The following is a 13,124-nucleotide window of genomic DNA, read 5'->3' as shown; positions in this document are numbered from 1 at the left end:
AGTCACTTAAGTCTAAGGGTCCAGCTGAGGAGTGGAATCCCTTGACAGGGCTAAGCAGTGGAGCTCCATGTCTCTGGGCAAACACATGAACAAACAAATAAATCCACATTCAGAGTTATCCCCCTCCTGTAAAGTGTGGGTGTTGTCAGGAGCGCATCCGTTCTCTTCATAAGAGGGCAGTCCTGCCCTTAGCAGAGCTGGTGTTTGGTACGCCGTGCCCTCGACCTCACACTTGAAGTCATACCACCGATATATACCCACAACACCCCTTAAAAGCTAGTCTCACACATTTGCAATGTTTTAAACACCAGGATCCAGAACAGCAAGAAAAGTCAAGTGAGTCATTCAGTAAAATTTCACAGTTTACTGAATTACTGACCTCGTAAAACAAGTGAGCAACACTTGTAAATTAATTCCTCAATGCACCTTTTCTGTGACCTTCGACCCAGTGATGCCGTTTATTATGCACCACGCCTTTACATTACATTACAGGCATTCAGCAGACGCTCTTATCCAGAGCAACTTACACAACTTTTTACACAGCCTTCTTATTACATTGTATCCATTTATACAGCTGGATATATACTGAAGCAATTCCGGTTAAGTACCTTGGCTCAAGGGTACAACGGCAGTGTCCTACCCGGGAATCGAACCTGCGACCTTTCGGTTACAAGCCCAGTTCCTTACCCACTGTGCTACACTCCGTCCGGATGATGATGATGACAGTAGGTGACAGTAGGTGAATAATCGCATGCATTGTGATCGTAGGCATTAAACGACCAATCGGATGTCTGTGAGGCGTAATTGAATATGAACAGAGAACATAATTACACTCGGGGATGGAGCAGAGAACACGGCTTTGACTGCTCCCTTCTCACACCGCACTGAAGATACAAGCCCTACAAGTCGTAAATCTCCCCCCCCCCCCCCCCCCCCCCCCCCCCATCCTGCTGACACGCTCCCCAGCCCAGCCCCCAAAACACAGACTAATGGGCCGCAGTCTCCACTCACTGTGAAATACACCCCCCGATAGGGCGAATAAAACTCGTTAATTCCTTTTAATTATCTGCCTTTGAGAGCTCGTTACCCCCTCCCGCCCCCCCCCCCCCCGGTAATTAAAAGCGATAGTAAATACGTTGTGGCCACACAGACATGCACTGCCCTCGTACTTAAAGGGGATGGTGAGCTTGCCATTCTAATTACGCCAGGTTGCTGTTCACATTTACATTCGTGCACATTTGTCACATTATGTAAGGTATGGATTTTGCATACAGCGCACCATAGTGTACGTATTAAACATGCAATACTTTTTTTTTTCTTTCGAAGAATGCAAAACTGTGGATTTCTCTATAATTGTGGCACATACAGTATATGACCAGAAGTATGTGGACACCCTGTGGGTCTGCCTTCCCAGAAGAGTGGAGGTTGTTATAGCGGCAAAAGGTGGACCAACTCCATATTAATGCCCATAGTTTTGGATGAGATGTTTGGATGTCAGGTGTCCACATACTTTTGGCCATGCAGTGTACTTTCACCCTTTCCAAACAGAAATACAGCGCATTTACATTAGCGCTCAACATACATTAACGCAGTCCTTCACAAATATAAAAAAAGTAAAGAGAGTTCGATTTCCAGGTTATAAATCCGTCTTATTTAACCTCTTTAAAGCATCTCACTACTACTCCATGGGCTTGCGCATGAGTCATGCACAGGATGGGTATGGAAATCTCTCGCCCTAATTTGACTCTCATTTTAACAGCTTTTGCATGAGCTGAGCTCCACCTGAGATCTGGAGAAGAAGTGCGTCACTGACCGGCGCACAGGTGCCAGCCCTTTGAGGAAGACTCACAGCGCAAACACACCGCTCAGCGCACCAGCGGAGAGGCCAGGACCTCATTGCTCACAATCAATTCATCCTCCCCCCCCCCCCCCCCCCTCCCGAGCTCAACCCGTCACCCACAATTCAACTCTTCCGCACATTCCACAGAAGTGCACGGAGCCAAATGTGGGGCCAGAGCTGATTCCGTGTCTCCAGCACACCTACATTAGAGTCGCAGTGAACGTCTCGAAAGGGTGAAACCAGACGCAAAAAAAAAAACCCAGAACATCTGCAAAACATTACTCAACTGGCATTTTCTTCCAAAGCCTAAAAGACATAGTGTAGGTTTACCTGGAAGTGCCAACGGCCACCGTGATTGGCTACCTGGGCAATGGGCCTGCTCACCAAAACCTGAAGTCACACTGCGGTCACACTCCTTCAGCTCTGAGTTAAGCGATGACATGGCACGGCTGACATTTTTTCCATTACAGCTAAAAAGTGAAACGGGAGCATTCCATTCTAAATATAAAAACAAAATGGCTTCCGTTGTGGGTGGGGATCCGCTTTTGTCTTTGCAGAAAGACGCAGACGGGAAAAAAAAACCTTTTCAACCGTTTAAATGCGCCACCCGTCACACCTTGGCTCTTTGAAGATTGATGGCGGTATTCCTCATAGGAAAAAAATGAATTCAATTTCAATTTGCTATCTCGAAAAGGTAAATCACTGGGGGCTGTTATTATTGGGGGGATATTTCACATATTTCACATATTTCACAGGAGAACCGCAAGTTGTCGTCAAGCGTATATCAGCAGGCTTGTACATACTAGTTTGCGATTAGCTCCAAATTGTGGTGGGATTGGAAATGCCAAGTTTTTTTTTTTTTTTAAAGGAAAAAAGGTGTATTTGAATACTCAACTATCCCAAGTTTTTTAAAAATATTTGCATACATTTCTCTCTCTTGTTCTCTTGTATAAGTACCTTAGGGGCAAACCATGTTAGATGAAGAACTCAACCAGCACTCTATGCCCAGCAGTGATACCACACATCAGATTCACACCGTTACTTCTACACCAAAACCAGTTTTTGCTGACTGGCACACAACAGCATTCTGCAGTAGTGTGAGAGCATGTATTCGTGCATAAAAATCTACCTGTCTTGTGCATGGATATGTGCATTTCTACGAGAGTGTGTCAGCATGTACTGAATATACATGGTAATGCATGCGCTGCAAAAAACAATATCGTTATTTTTTTAAACTAGGTAGTGAGCAGGGTTTGGAAGAATGTCAATGGGCAGTGCAAGCTTTAGGCTTTTGGCGGTCCAGATCATGATTGAACCCCGGAGGGCGGGGGGGGGGGGGGGGGTGAGGTTTGAGGGGCACGGGGGTAGGGGGGGTTGTCAGCAATCGTGGACTGGGAACCGACGCAGGAACAGCACCCTGTGAATACAGCATAATTAATATGATCTGCATTGTGTGGCCCAGGGATGGTTGTGGTCCTAAACAACTGCAGAGAGCAGCTGGCTCTGCCAAAGGGTCTTAAAAATATGACCGCACCCCTGCCCCCCACCCCGTCCTGTCAACCTGTCCTATTCTGACCAGGTTACACAGTCCTGGGGGGGGGGGGAGCGGGGGGGGGGGGGGGGGGGGGGGGGAGAGTTGGGCCAGCCCTGCTTGTAGGATTAAGAAGGAACTTGGAGCTGATAAAGCTGCTGCATTCTCACACGGGCACAAGTGCATATACAAATGCATGCCCTCTCCCAGCTACGCATCAAAGAGCATGCAAAGCACACACCTCTGAGCCTCTCTCTGTCTATCGCACACACACACACACACTTGCACACTCATACACAAACACACACCCACTCGAGCACACACACACATACACATACACATACACACGACCACTCATGAACATGCGTACACATATACAGCCCACTCACGCACACGCATACACATGCCTACACACTCACACACACACACACACACACTCGCACACACACACACACACACACACTCGCGCACACACACACACACACTCGCACACTCACACACACAAAATCCATTTGGCTAATTTCCCCTCGGTGATGTTACACCCATTTTAAACTGCAGCAGGGGTGGACCCAGGCCAGCAGGAGCGGGATGCACAGCTGACTGATGCAGCTCCACTGTGACCCTGCTTTCCTGATACTGTACACTCTCACTGCATTCCACAGTGTTCCAGCTACAGCTCCACTGTGACCCTGCTTTCCTGTTACTGTACACTCTCACTGCATCCCGCAGTGTTCCAGCCGCAGCTCCACAGTCACCCTGCTTTCCTGTTACTGAACACTCTCACTGCATCCCGCAGTGTTCCAGCCTCAGCCCCACTGTGACCCTGCTTTCCTGTTACTGTACACTCTCACTGCATCCCGCAGTGTTCCAGCCTCAGCTCCACTGTGACCCTGCTTTCCTGTTACTGTACACTCTCACTGCATTCCACAGTGTTCCAGCTACAGCTGTGCTGTAGTTTGACGTCAAGCGTCTGGCTTTCATCTGCATGCAAAAGCCGTGGTCCGCCCTATCCCCCCCCCCCCCCCCCCAAAGAAAGGGCTGACTTTACTATCTACCTCTGTCGCGTGTTCCATCTCCTCCCGTTCGTTCAGACGGACGCAGCGCTAACACGCAGCGCTAACACGCAGCGCTAATACACAGCGCTAATACGTAGCCCGCCAAGCGCCTCCTTGGCTCTACCGCTAAGTAGCAACGCTCGCAGGCTGAGCTGACATGGGTCACCATGATATAGAAACACACACACACACACACACACACGCACACACACACACACGCACATACATACATGTGCACACACACACACATACACACAAACACATACATGCACCCACGCACATACACACGCACATACACACGCACACATACACACAAACACATACATGCACACACACGAACGCACATATACACACAAACACATACATGCACGCACACACAAACGCATGCACGCACGCACACACGCACACATACACACATGCACTCGCATGCACACACACTCACACACACACACACACAGACACACACTCACACACACACACAGACACTTTTATCCACGTAAGCTCCTAAGAGTGTAATCACGGGTTGATAACTGGATTTAGGGACAGACGTTAACCCGGTCTGTCCCACGTCTGGCTCCCACAGCCCACATCTGCTAATTGTGGCTGAATTCGCCCCACCCTTTCGGTCTTATTCAGAGGGAATCTCTGCTGAACAGGACACCTTTTTTTGTTACGTGTGTGTGTGTGCATTTTTATGTGTGTGCGAGTGCATACGTGTGTATGTGTGAGTATGTATGTGTGTGTGTGCGCATGTGTATGTGAGTGCGTATATGTGTGTGTGTGTGTGTCTGGAGAGTCCTCATTTCTGCTTCATCGCTCAGCTGGGCAGGATGCCGCTGCATAACAAGCACCCCCCCCCCCCCCCACCCCCCGTCACACGGTTCCTCCTCTCATCCAGAACAGAGAGGATGCTGGGACTGCAGAACCCTGGTGTTAAGAGTATTCCACTGGAATATGGATCAATAGGACCATCGTTTGGCCACCTTCCTGGTTTTATGTTTTAAACACTTTCAGTTTCAGCACGTGAAAATACACGTGAACAGCGGGACGTGAGGGGGGGGGGGGGGACGGAGAAACGGGAATAAACCACCGGAGTCAGAAGGTTAAGGCTAAAAAAAATATTTATTGAAATTGTATAAAAAAATAATTTTGATTCTAGGATTCATTTACAATTCTAATCCAATTCAAATGAATGAAAAAAAAAAATCCAAGCTGCAATCATGCAACTGCTAGTGAACACAGTATTTACAAGGGGACATTCGCAACCCATACAAATGCACAGCAGACATTTTCTTTTAAAAATAGGTAAACAAAAAACAAGTTTTCTTTACCATTTCAGTAGACATTCAATACACCATGCATTGAAACAGAAGTGCTTTGAAGGTTATTTACACACATAAATTGTCTTTTAAAAAATTAAGCCATAAATATGGTTAAAAATAGATTTAAATAATCTGTGGGCCCTTCAATAACAGTGTGGAATGAAATAAACTGCTGACAAAAAATTATTTCTCTTTAAATAAATAAATAATCCCACATTGCTTTTGTATGAGCGCAAAAAGTCAGACAAATAAATATCTTTACAACCGTTCCATCTCGGAATTTTATAGTATGACAAATAAATGTACATATGTACAAAAATTAACAAAAAGAACATACTTTAGAACACGAATGTAGTTATTCTGTTATTGTGGTTGCATTGCTGTGTGCATTCACGACTACGTGAGTGGTAGCTATGGAAACGAGGGGTGGAGAGGTGAGGCCAAGATGGCCGCCAGCGTGAGGTAAGTATTTCAGTTGGAGTTTGCACAATTTCGTCAGGAGGTTATTCCGGTTGCTATTGACGACGCGTGTGTAAGGCCGGGGGGGGGCAGAGGTTGCCCCCGGGGGCCAGTTAGTGAGACGGAAGCCTAAAGAAAAGTCCGGTTAAGGAACAGAGTGATGTCAGCGATTACAGAACAGCAATCTTTTTGTTTTTTCCTGTTTTTCTTCTTCTCCTTTTCAAAATTCAAGTATTTTCCTCAGTCCCCGACGATGCAACTCACATGGAAGGCACTAGTATAGACGCAGGAGAAATGTCCGGTGCTAGAACGTGACGTGTGTTTTCTCTTCTCTGAGTTCTCTCTCCGAGCCCCGACGCCGGTGGGGGGGGCGGGGCGGATAGCCGTGGCGGGGGGGGGGGACAGCTCAGGCTGTCTGTGTGGGCGGTGCAGACTCAGCGGCTCACGGCTGGGATTGGTCCATTCTGCATCATGTGACAGCGTGCCCGCGTGGAGGAGAGGGAGACGAGGTCCCTGCAGTCACTGCGGGGGACGGCTCCTCTTCAGCCAGAAGGACAAAAAAGGAGAAAAAGGCGACGGGTCGCCCCCTGCCCCGCCCCCGCGCTGCCCCGCCCGGCGACCACCGTGGCGCCCAGGCTCACGCCGCGATTGGGACCCCCACGGGGTTACCGGGCCTGCGGCCGGTGGCTTTACCGCCGAACCGCGACCCCGCCGCGGCAATGTCACTGAATTCAGGCCTTCGTGCAAAAAAAAAAAAAAGTTAAAAAAATGTGTAAAAACTAAAATAAAAAGGGTTGCGTGGTGCCTGTCATCAGTGGGGGGAGGTGCTGGGCCCGGCGCTTCCTGCTCGGGCTCCCGGCTGTGCCGGCACGGGCGCGCGTGCTTGCGTGTGTGTGCGCGCGGTTAGCTGCTGGACGCGGGGAAGGCGGACGGCTCGTGGCTCAGGCTGTGCAGCCGGATTTCGGTGGACTCCGCGGGGGCCGACGCGTCCTGCATCCAGGCGTGATTGATGATGTCCTCGAAGGACGGCCTCTCGGCCGGCCGCTGGGACAGGCACAGTTTGATCAGCTGCTGGCACTCTGCGGAGAGGGAAGGGGAATTAGCGGTTAGCGACGGGGGGTGGGAGATGGGGGCGGAGCCTGGCGTGCTGAAACAGCGAGTGAAACGATGACGATCGCAGGTAAGGGGCTCACCTGTGGAGATTCTCCTGCGGAACAGCACCTGGCCCCTCAGGATCTCCTCGTCCTGCTCGAAGGGGATGTCTCCGCACACCATGTCGTAGAGCAGCACGCCCAGCGACCACACCGTCGCGGACCGCCCGTGGTACCGGTGGTACTTGATCCACTCCGGTGGGCTGTACACTCGAGTGCCTGCAAAAAAAAAACAAAAAAAATGCATCGTAAGAGTCTAAACCACAGAATACCGTATACTGAATACACAAAACCATCCAACCCAACAATCAGATTTTTTTCAGATTTTAAAAAGTGAATCTAATTTCTCATTAAAAAAATAAAACATAATAAATTGTTTTGTTTTTTTTCCTTCCATGGTGACCGGTTGTTTGGTTACAGAACGCTCAGCGGATTTTCCCTGCCGAGTCATGCGCCCGTGAGCGTGATGGTGTGCGTGTGCGCGCTTATGGGGGGCTGGGGTTGCCATGTGACATTGTTTACAAACTTTGAGTTGTAGAAATCGCAGCTTCCCGCCGAACGGGGGCGCCAAACCTCCGAGCACGCACCCGCAACTTTCCTCAAAAGGCAGCACCCTGGCTCGCTACGCAATTTACATTCACGTGCCGGTCCAAATAAGACACCCGTCGTCGCACACAAGCGAAACGTTTTATGAATCCATCAAATAATACGGAATGTAATCACAAGAACGATGAGTGTTTTTGTTTTTTTTAAACGTCAACGTTATCGCCGAAGACAAATTATTTTCCCCGTAGTAATCGTGTCACGGTAGCTGGATTCTGATTTAACTCGCTACCTTTCCAACAACGTAAATGATTAAAACGATTTGTGCATAACATATACGACTAACTCAACAGATAATCTAAAATAATCTACGAGTACGAAACCCGAAACTAGTAGATCGCCATCAGGTCAGCGGCTCCCCAACAAGATGGCTCGTGACTAGGTGTGGGGGAGTGTGTGTGGGGGGGGGCAGGCTCACGTTTCAAAATAGCTAACTATTAGGTTTGCTAACCACGGTACACGCTAGAATACTACACAAAACTGGTGTTTCCTACGTTAAGTAATAATTACACACGGAATAAATTAAATGTTGTAAAAAAAAAAAACTAAAGAGGTGAAGAAATCTGGTTAGGTAACATTGCCGAGTTCGGGTCACATGCGGAGAGGGGTGGGGGTATCTTTGTTTTGAAACAGACGTTACGCAGCCAACAATGGATACTAGGGAGCTAGCTGGCTAGTTACACAGTGCAATTTCTCGGCAAGTGACGAGCCGGGTGTTGCCGGTTCACAACTGCGTACAGTAAATAGCTACAAACGAAGCTGGCTCGTTTTCTGCCACGTTTTTAAGCCATCAAGGCAAAGGGCAAAAATTGCGGGTCTCATATACTTCGATCAACGTCATTTTCGGACTATTGATGCTTGTGAAAAAAAAACAGCCAACCTAAAATTCCATTCCAGTGTCTTCTGACTTAACGCTAGCTTGTATCATATTAGCCACTCCCTATTCACGGTCGACCAGTTTGCCAGGTCAGACCATCAAATTGCGACTTTTGTTTTTATTTTTTTTAAATTGGGAAAACAGCCTTCCCTATTTTCTAGAATATATAAATATTATATGGGAACAACTCTTTCGCTTGAAATCTTTCAATGTCACGAGAGGGAAAGGCGTGCACGGCCAACAGGCGAATGTCAACACTGCGCCACGGAAGGAAAAAAAAATCACCATACAACCAGGCCTACATACAAACATGGTGCAAATGAACTGATGTAGCTAACCAATATATTGACGGACTATAATAATGCACTTTCGTGAATACTAACATATAATCGCTGGACGATATGGTTTTCACCCCTCGGTGTGTGAAATGCTTCCGAATATAAAATGATCTTACCGTCAAAATCGGTGTATACAGTGTCTTTGAGCAGCGCCCCGGATCCGAAGTCAATCAGCTTCATCTCGCCCGTTCGCAGATCGATTAAAATGTTCTCGTCTTTGATGTCTCTGTGCACCACGCCGCAGTTGTGACAGTGCCGAACCGCTTCCAGAACCTGACGGAAAAAGTTCCTGGCCAGCTCCTCCGGCAAGGCGCCCTTCTCCGTGATGAAATCGAATAAGTCCTTGACGTGCTCTGGCCTTTCCATGACTATGATGAAGCTATCTGAGCGCTCGTACCAGTCCAGCATCTTGATCACACCCCGAAAACCCGTGCCAACCTTCTTCAGGAGCAAAACCTCCATGGGAACACGAGAACCGTTCGGCTGGAATTACAAAATAAAAAAATGCAATTAGTAACATTCATACAAGTCATTCTGCGTGATGACCACAGAAAATTGGTTTAATCAATGTATCCTTACCAGTTCTCCCCAGTCGGACACCCGGTCCTTCGCCACATGTTTGATGGCAACCTGAGAATAAAAATGCAAATAAAATAAGCCTTTGGTCGCCTATCAACAGATCAACTTTAACATCGAACAAAAAGGTAACACATAAAATTTTCCACGCGTAGTATGCTTATTTGGAAATTGGAATCACAGAGCTAACTAGACATACATGCATATCAAAACCTACCGGCGCTCCGTCAGCAATCCTCAGACCAGCATACACCGTGCCGAACCCGCCGCTGCCCAACACAGCGCCGACCTGGTAAACTTTCTCGAACGGTTCCCTCTCTTTCACTGTGCACAAGAGAATAAAAAAATAAACATTAGATTAACAACACCCTCTACATTTTCGTTCCAAGATCAGTCGCCGTGCATGCAAAACGGCGCCGAATGTGGTCGATACAAATGGCTGTCCTCCACCCCGTAACTATACAGACAGTTAATAGCCTACGCTGGCAAACTAGTGAGCGACAAATCCAAATGTAGCATTTCCGCTAACCTTGTTGAACTTGAAGCTGGATTTTCGCCGGCATATCCACGGTTGAGATGTGAGCAAAAGAGTTAAGCTTGGAGAGCAGCATTCCTTTTTCCCCGAGTAAAATCCTAAAAGATATGTCCAATTATTCCAATTTGCCTTGGCGTTTCGGCGTTGTACGTCTCCGGTGACAGTGCTATGGATCCACGCTGTATAAACAAGAGATATCGCTTTTCATCCAGCTAGCGTGCTAACGCGAGGGCTAAGTCCGCGGATCTGTATTTTAAATATAACTAGCGAGCTGTATCGCCGCTAAATATATCCCGAATAAAAATTCAAGTAGAGAATACAGTTAATCCTGAAAATAAATTACAAAATATAACATCAATAAATAATGATCAAGTCTTGCCGTTGTATTGCATCCACAATGACACCGGCAAAGGACTGAAACGTCGTTGAGGCGGCAAGACTGTCTATATATCCGTAGTAAAGGAGAGGTCTCCAGTTCGTCACCATTCTCTCCACCCCCTTTTATCCTGAACCAATGGAAAAGCAGCACTGGGCTTCCACACACATGCCAATCACATATGAAAATAAAGAGAAGAATAACCGGCTAGACTTGACGTGGCGGGAATTAAAACGCGCCAAAATATTTTTTTTTTCTTTAGAACAAACTCAGCGTCTGAAGTTTGCGAGGAGGAAGGATGCGAGGTCCTTTGGTTACTTTGTAGGAAGGATGATGTGCAAATTCCCTCCAAGCGGAGAACAAGTGCTATTGATTGCAGAGGGTTTATGTATTTAAGTTAGTAGGCTGCTATTTCATTAACACGTTTCCTATCATTTAAATTTAAGCCCGAGCAAATAATTCATGAACATGTTTCCTATAATTTAAGTTAAGCCCTTGCAAATAATAGGCTAACATTTCCAGTAATTGTTGACGTTTGGCTTAATCGTTTGCTACGTTCAGTGAATTTAGAAACCAAACCCAGATCGACGTTTTATCATAGTCCACATTATTCACACTAAAGTGCATAACTTTCCTGCGGCTTTGCAAAAGCCAGATAATCCCCTTTTAAATAATAATCGATAGCCAAATTATTTAATTAGGCTACCTAACTCAATGGGGTAAATGTACACACTGTGCAGTATGGTATCGTCATATATGCTGGAATATTTAGTAATTAAGTTTTACATTTAAAAAAACAAACAAACAAAACACATTTACCGTGTTGCCTTCCTAGCTGAGGCTACAGTTATAGGTGTGCATGCCACATTCACTCATAATGCGCCAAAAGGCTTTAATTATTGGTTTATCACCTGGAGTAAATTCCAAGCCTGCTACCGTTGAAATAGGGTGTGTGCACATAGTAACAATGAACCTTACCCCAGAACAGAGTAACTCGCTTGCACTTCACACGATCACACTCCCACGCCGCCTATTTTACATGTAAATAAAGCCAATTTCTTTGAGCGCAGACTCGGCTTTACGGTGTGTGTAAGTATTCGTATTTCAGCGGCAAAACCTCACCGAAGACACACATTTTTGGGTATTTGGTCATCAGTGCAACGCACAAGCTCATTATTTTCAATTAAAACGCGGCGATTTAATACCCTATTTGACAGCTATTTGCTTTATTTAGTTGCGCGAACAATACTAACCGACTCCGCCTGCGAAGCTCTATTGAGAGTAGGCGCATACCAGGCATTCTTTCAAATTGGGTGGCCGCGTTTTTACTCGGCTGCAGGATGTGGGAAAGAGGAGATAACAGGCTACGCTTAACCCCCCTCCTCCTCTTGTTTCCCGCGCATATCACTGTTTGAACGGGTCACAATGATTCCCCCCCCCCCCCCCCCCCGCACCCCTCTCTAACCCTCTTTTCAGTCCATTCTTTTCCCTCTGCACGTCATATAGGCCTATATATATATAATTTTAGATTCGTAATTAAACAATTCACGTGCGGTCAAAGTACAGATTCTCTGCATTTATTAAAGGGTATTTAAAAAAATATGTTTTTGCTATCACCATAGAGAAACTTAAGCACTTTTTTTTTCTGGAACAGCCTTATGGACAATCTTTGATACATAGTGAAGGTGGTATTATGGGTTGGGCATAAATGGCTGCCACTGGAACTGGCCCACTTGTCTTTATTGATGATGTGACTGCTGACGGCAGCAGCAGGATGGATTCTGAAGCGTGCAAAAAAAACAACTGCTCAGATGCAACCAAACGCCTCAAAACTCATTGTACAGAGTGCTGTGCCTGTCCTTGCAGCTGGACAATGACCGCAAACACACTGCTAAAGCAACCAAGGAGTTTTTTCCTGGGCCAACCTGACCTGAATCTAGCTGAACAAGCGTTTTGCTTGCTGAAGACAAGGCTGCAGGCAAAACACCCCAGAAACAAACAGGAACTGAAGATCGCTGTGGTACAGGCCTGGCAGAGCATCACCAGCGAAGATATGCAGAGTCTGGCGATGCCTTTGGGTTGCAAACTTCAGTCAGCCGTCAAATGCAAAGGTTTTGCAACCAAGTACTAAATATGCGGACATCGTTTACGATTATGTTAATTTGTCCGATTTCTTTTGGTCCCCTAAAATTGGGGGGGGTGGTGGGGGGGGGGGGGGGGGCAGGGGACTGTATAAAAAAGGGCTGTAATCCCTACATGGATCTAAATGCCCTAAAATTCTATTCGACAGTCTGCACTGCAACCTCATAATTCACTGTTTCATTTAAAATCCAATGTACTGGATTACAGGGCCAAAATGGCAAAGATTGCAAAAAAAAAAAAAAAAAAGCTTACAGACGGCACTATATGTAAATATACCGTCGTTAACGGACGTTGGTATGTGTTTCTCCGAAGAAAATGC

The 13,124-nt window shown here is 46.8% G+C and overlaps 1 protein-coding gene across 1 annotated transcript; it reads right to left on the bottom strand.

Annotated features, from left to right (window-relative positions):
• Positions 1–5,529: 5,529 nt before the first annotated feature.
• pim1 (Pim-1 proto-oncogene, serine/threonine kinase) lies at positions 5,530–10,713 on the bottom strand. Its single transcript, XM_035383070.1, has 6 exons — positions 10,282–10,713; positions 9,970–10,076; positions 9,756–9,806; positions 9,293–9,659; positions 7,401–7,577; positions 5,530–7,286 (listed from the first exon to the last, which is right to left on the bottom strand). Exons 1-6 carry the CDS (start codon positions 10,361–10,363, stop codon positions 7,111–7,113), a joined length of 960 nt encoding a protein of 319 aa, XP_035238961.1. The 5' UTR covers positions 10,364–10,713; the 3' UTR covers positions 5,530–7,110.
• Positions 10,714–13,124: the final 2,411 nt, after the last annotated feature.

This window comes from Anguilla anguilla, chromosome 11 (assembly GCF_013347855.1).
Source record: "Anguilla anguilla isolate fAngAng1 chromosome 11, fAngAng1.pri, whole genome shotgun sequence".
Classification (NCBI taxonomy): Eukaryota; Metazoa; Chordata; class Actinopteri; order Anguilliformes; family Anguillidae; genus Anguilla; species Anguilla anguilla.
Note: the sequence above shows the minus strand (reverse complement) of the source record. Positions and strands in the feature narration are given on the sequence as shown.

What these genes read in the sequence shown, in the direction of transcription:
- pim1 (XM_035383070.1), bottom strand. Translation starts at nt 10,363, where the DNA reads ATGCTGCTCTCCAAGCTTAACTCTTTTGCTCACATCTCAACCGTGGAT. An exon ending in CCAGCTTCAAGTTCAACAAG is followed by an intron (nt 10,077 to 10,281) that starts GTTAGCGGAAAT and finishes TCTTGTGCACAG; the next exon opens with TGAAAGAGAGGGAACCGTTC. An exon ending in CCGCAGGAGAATCTCCACAG is followed by an intron (nt 7,287 to 7,400) that starts GTGAGCCCCTTA and finishes CCCTCTCCGCAG; the next exon opens with AGTGCCAGCAGCTGATCAAA.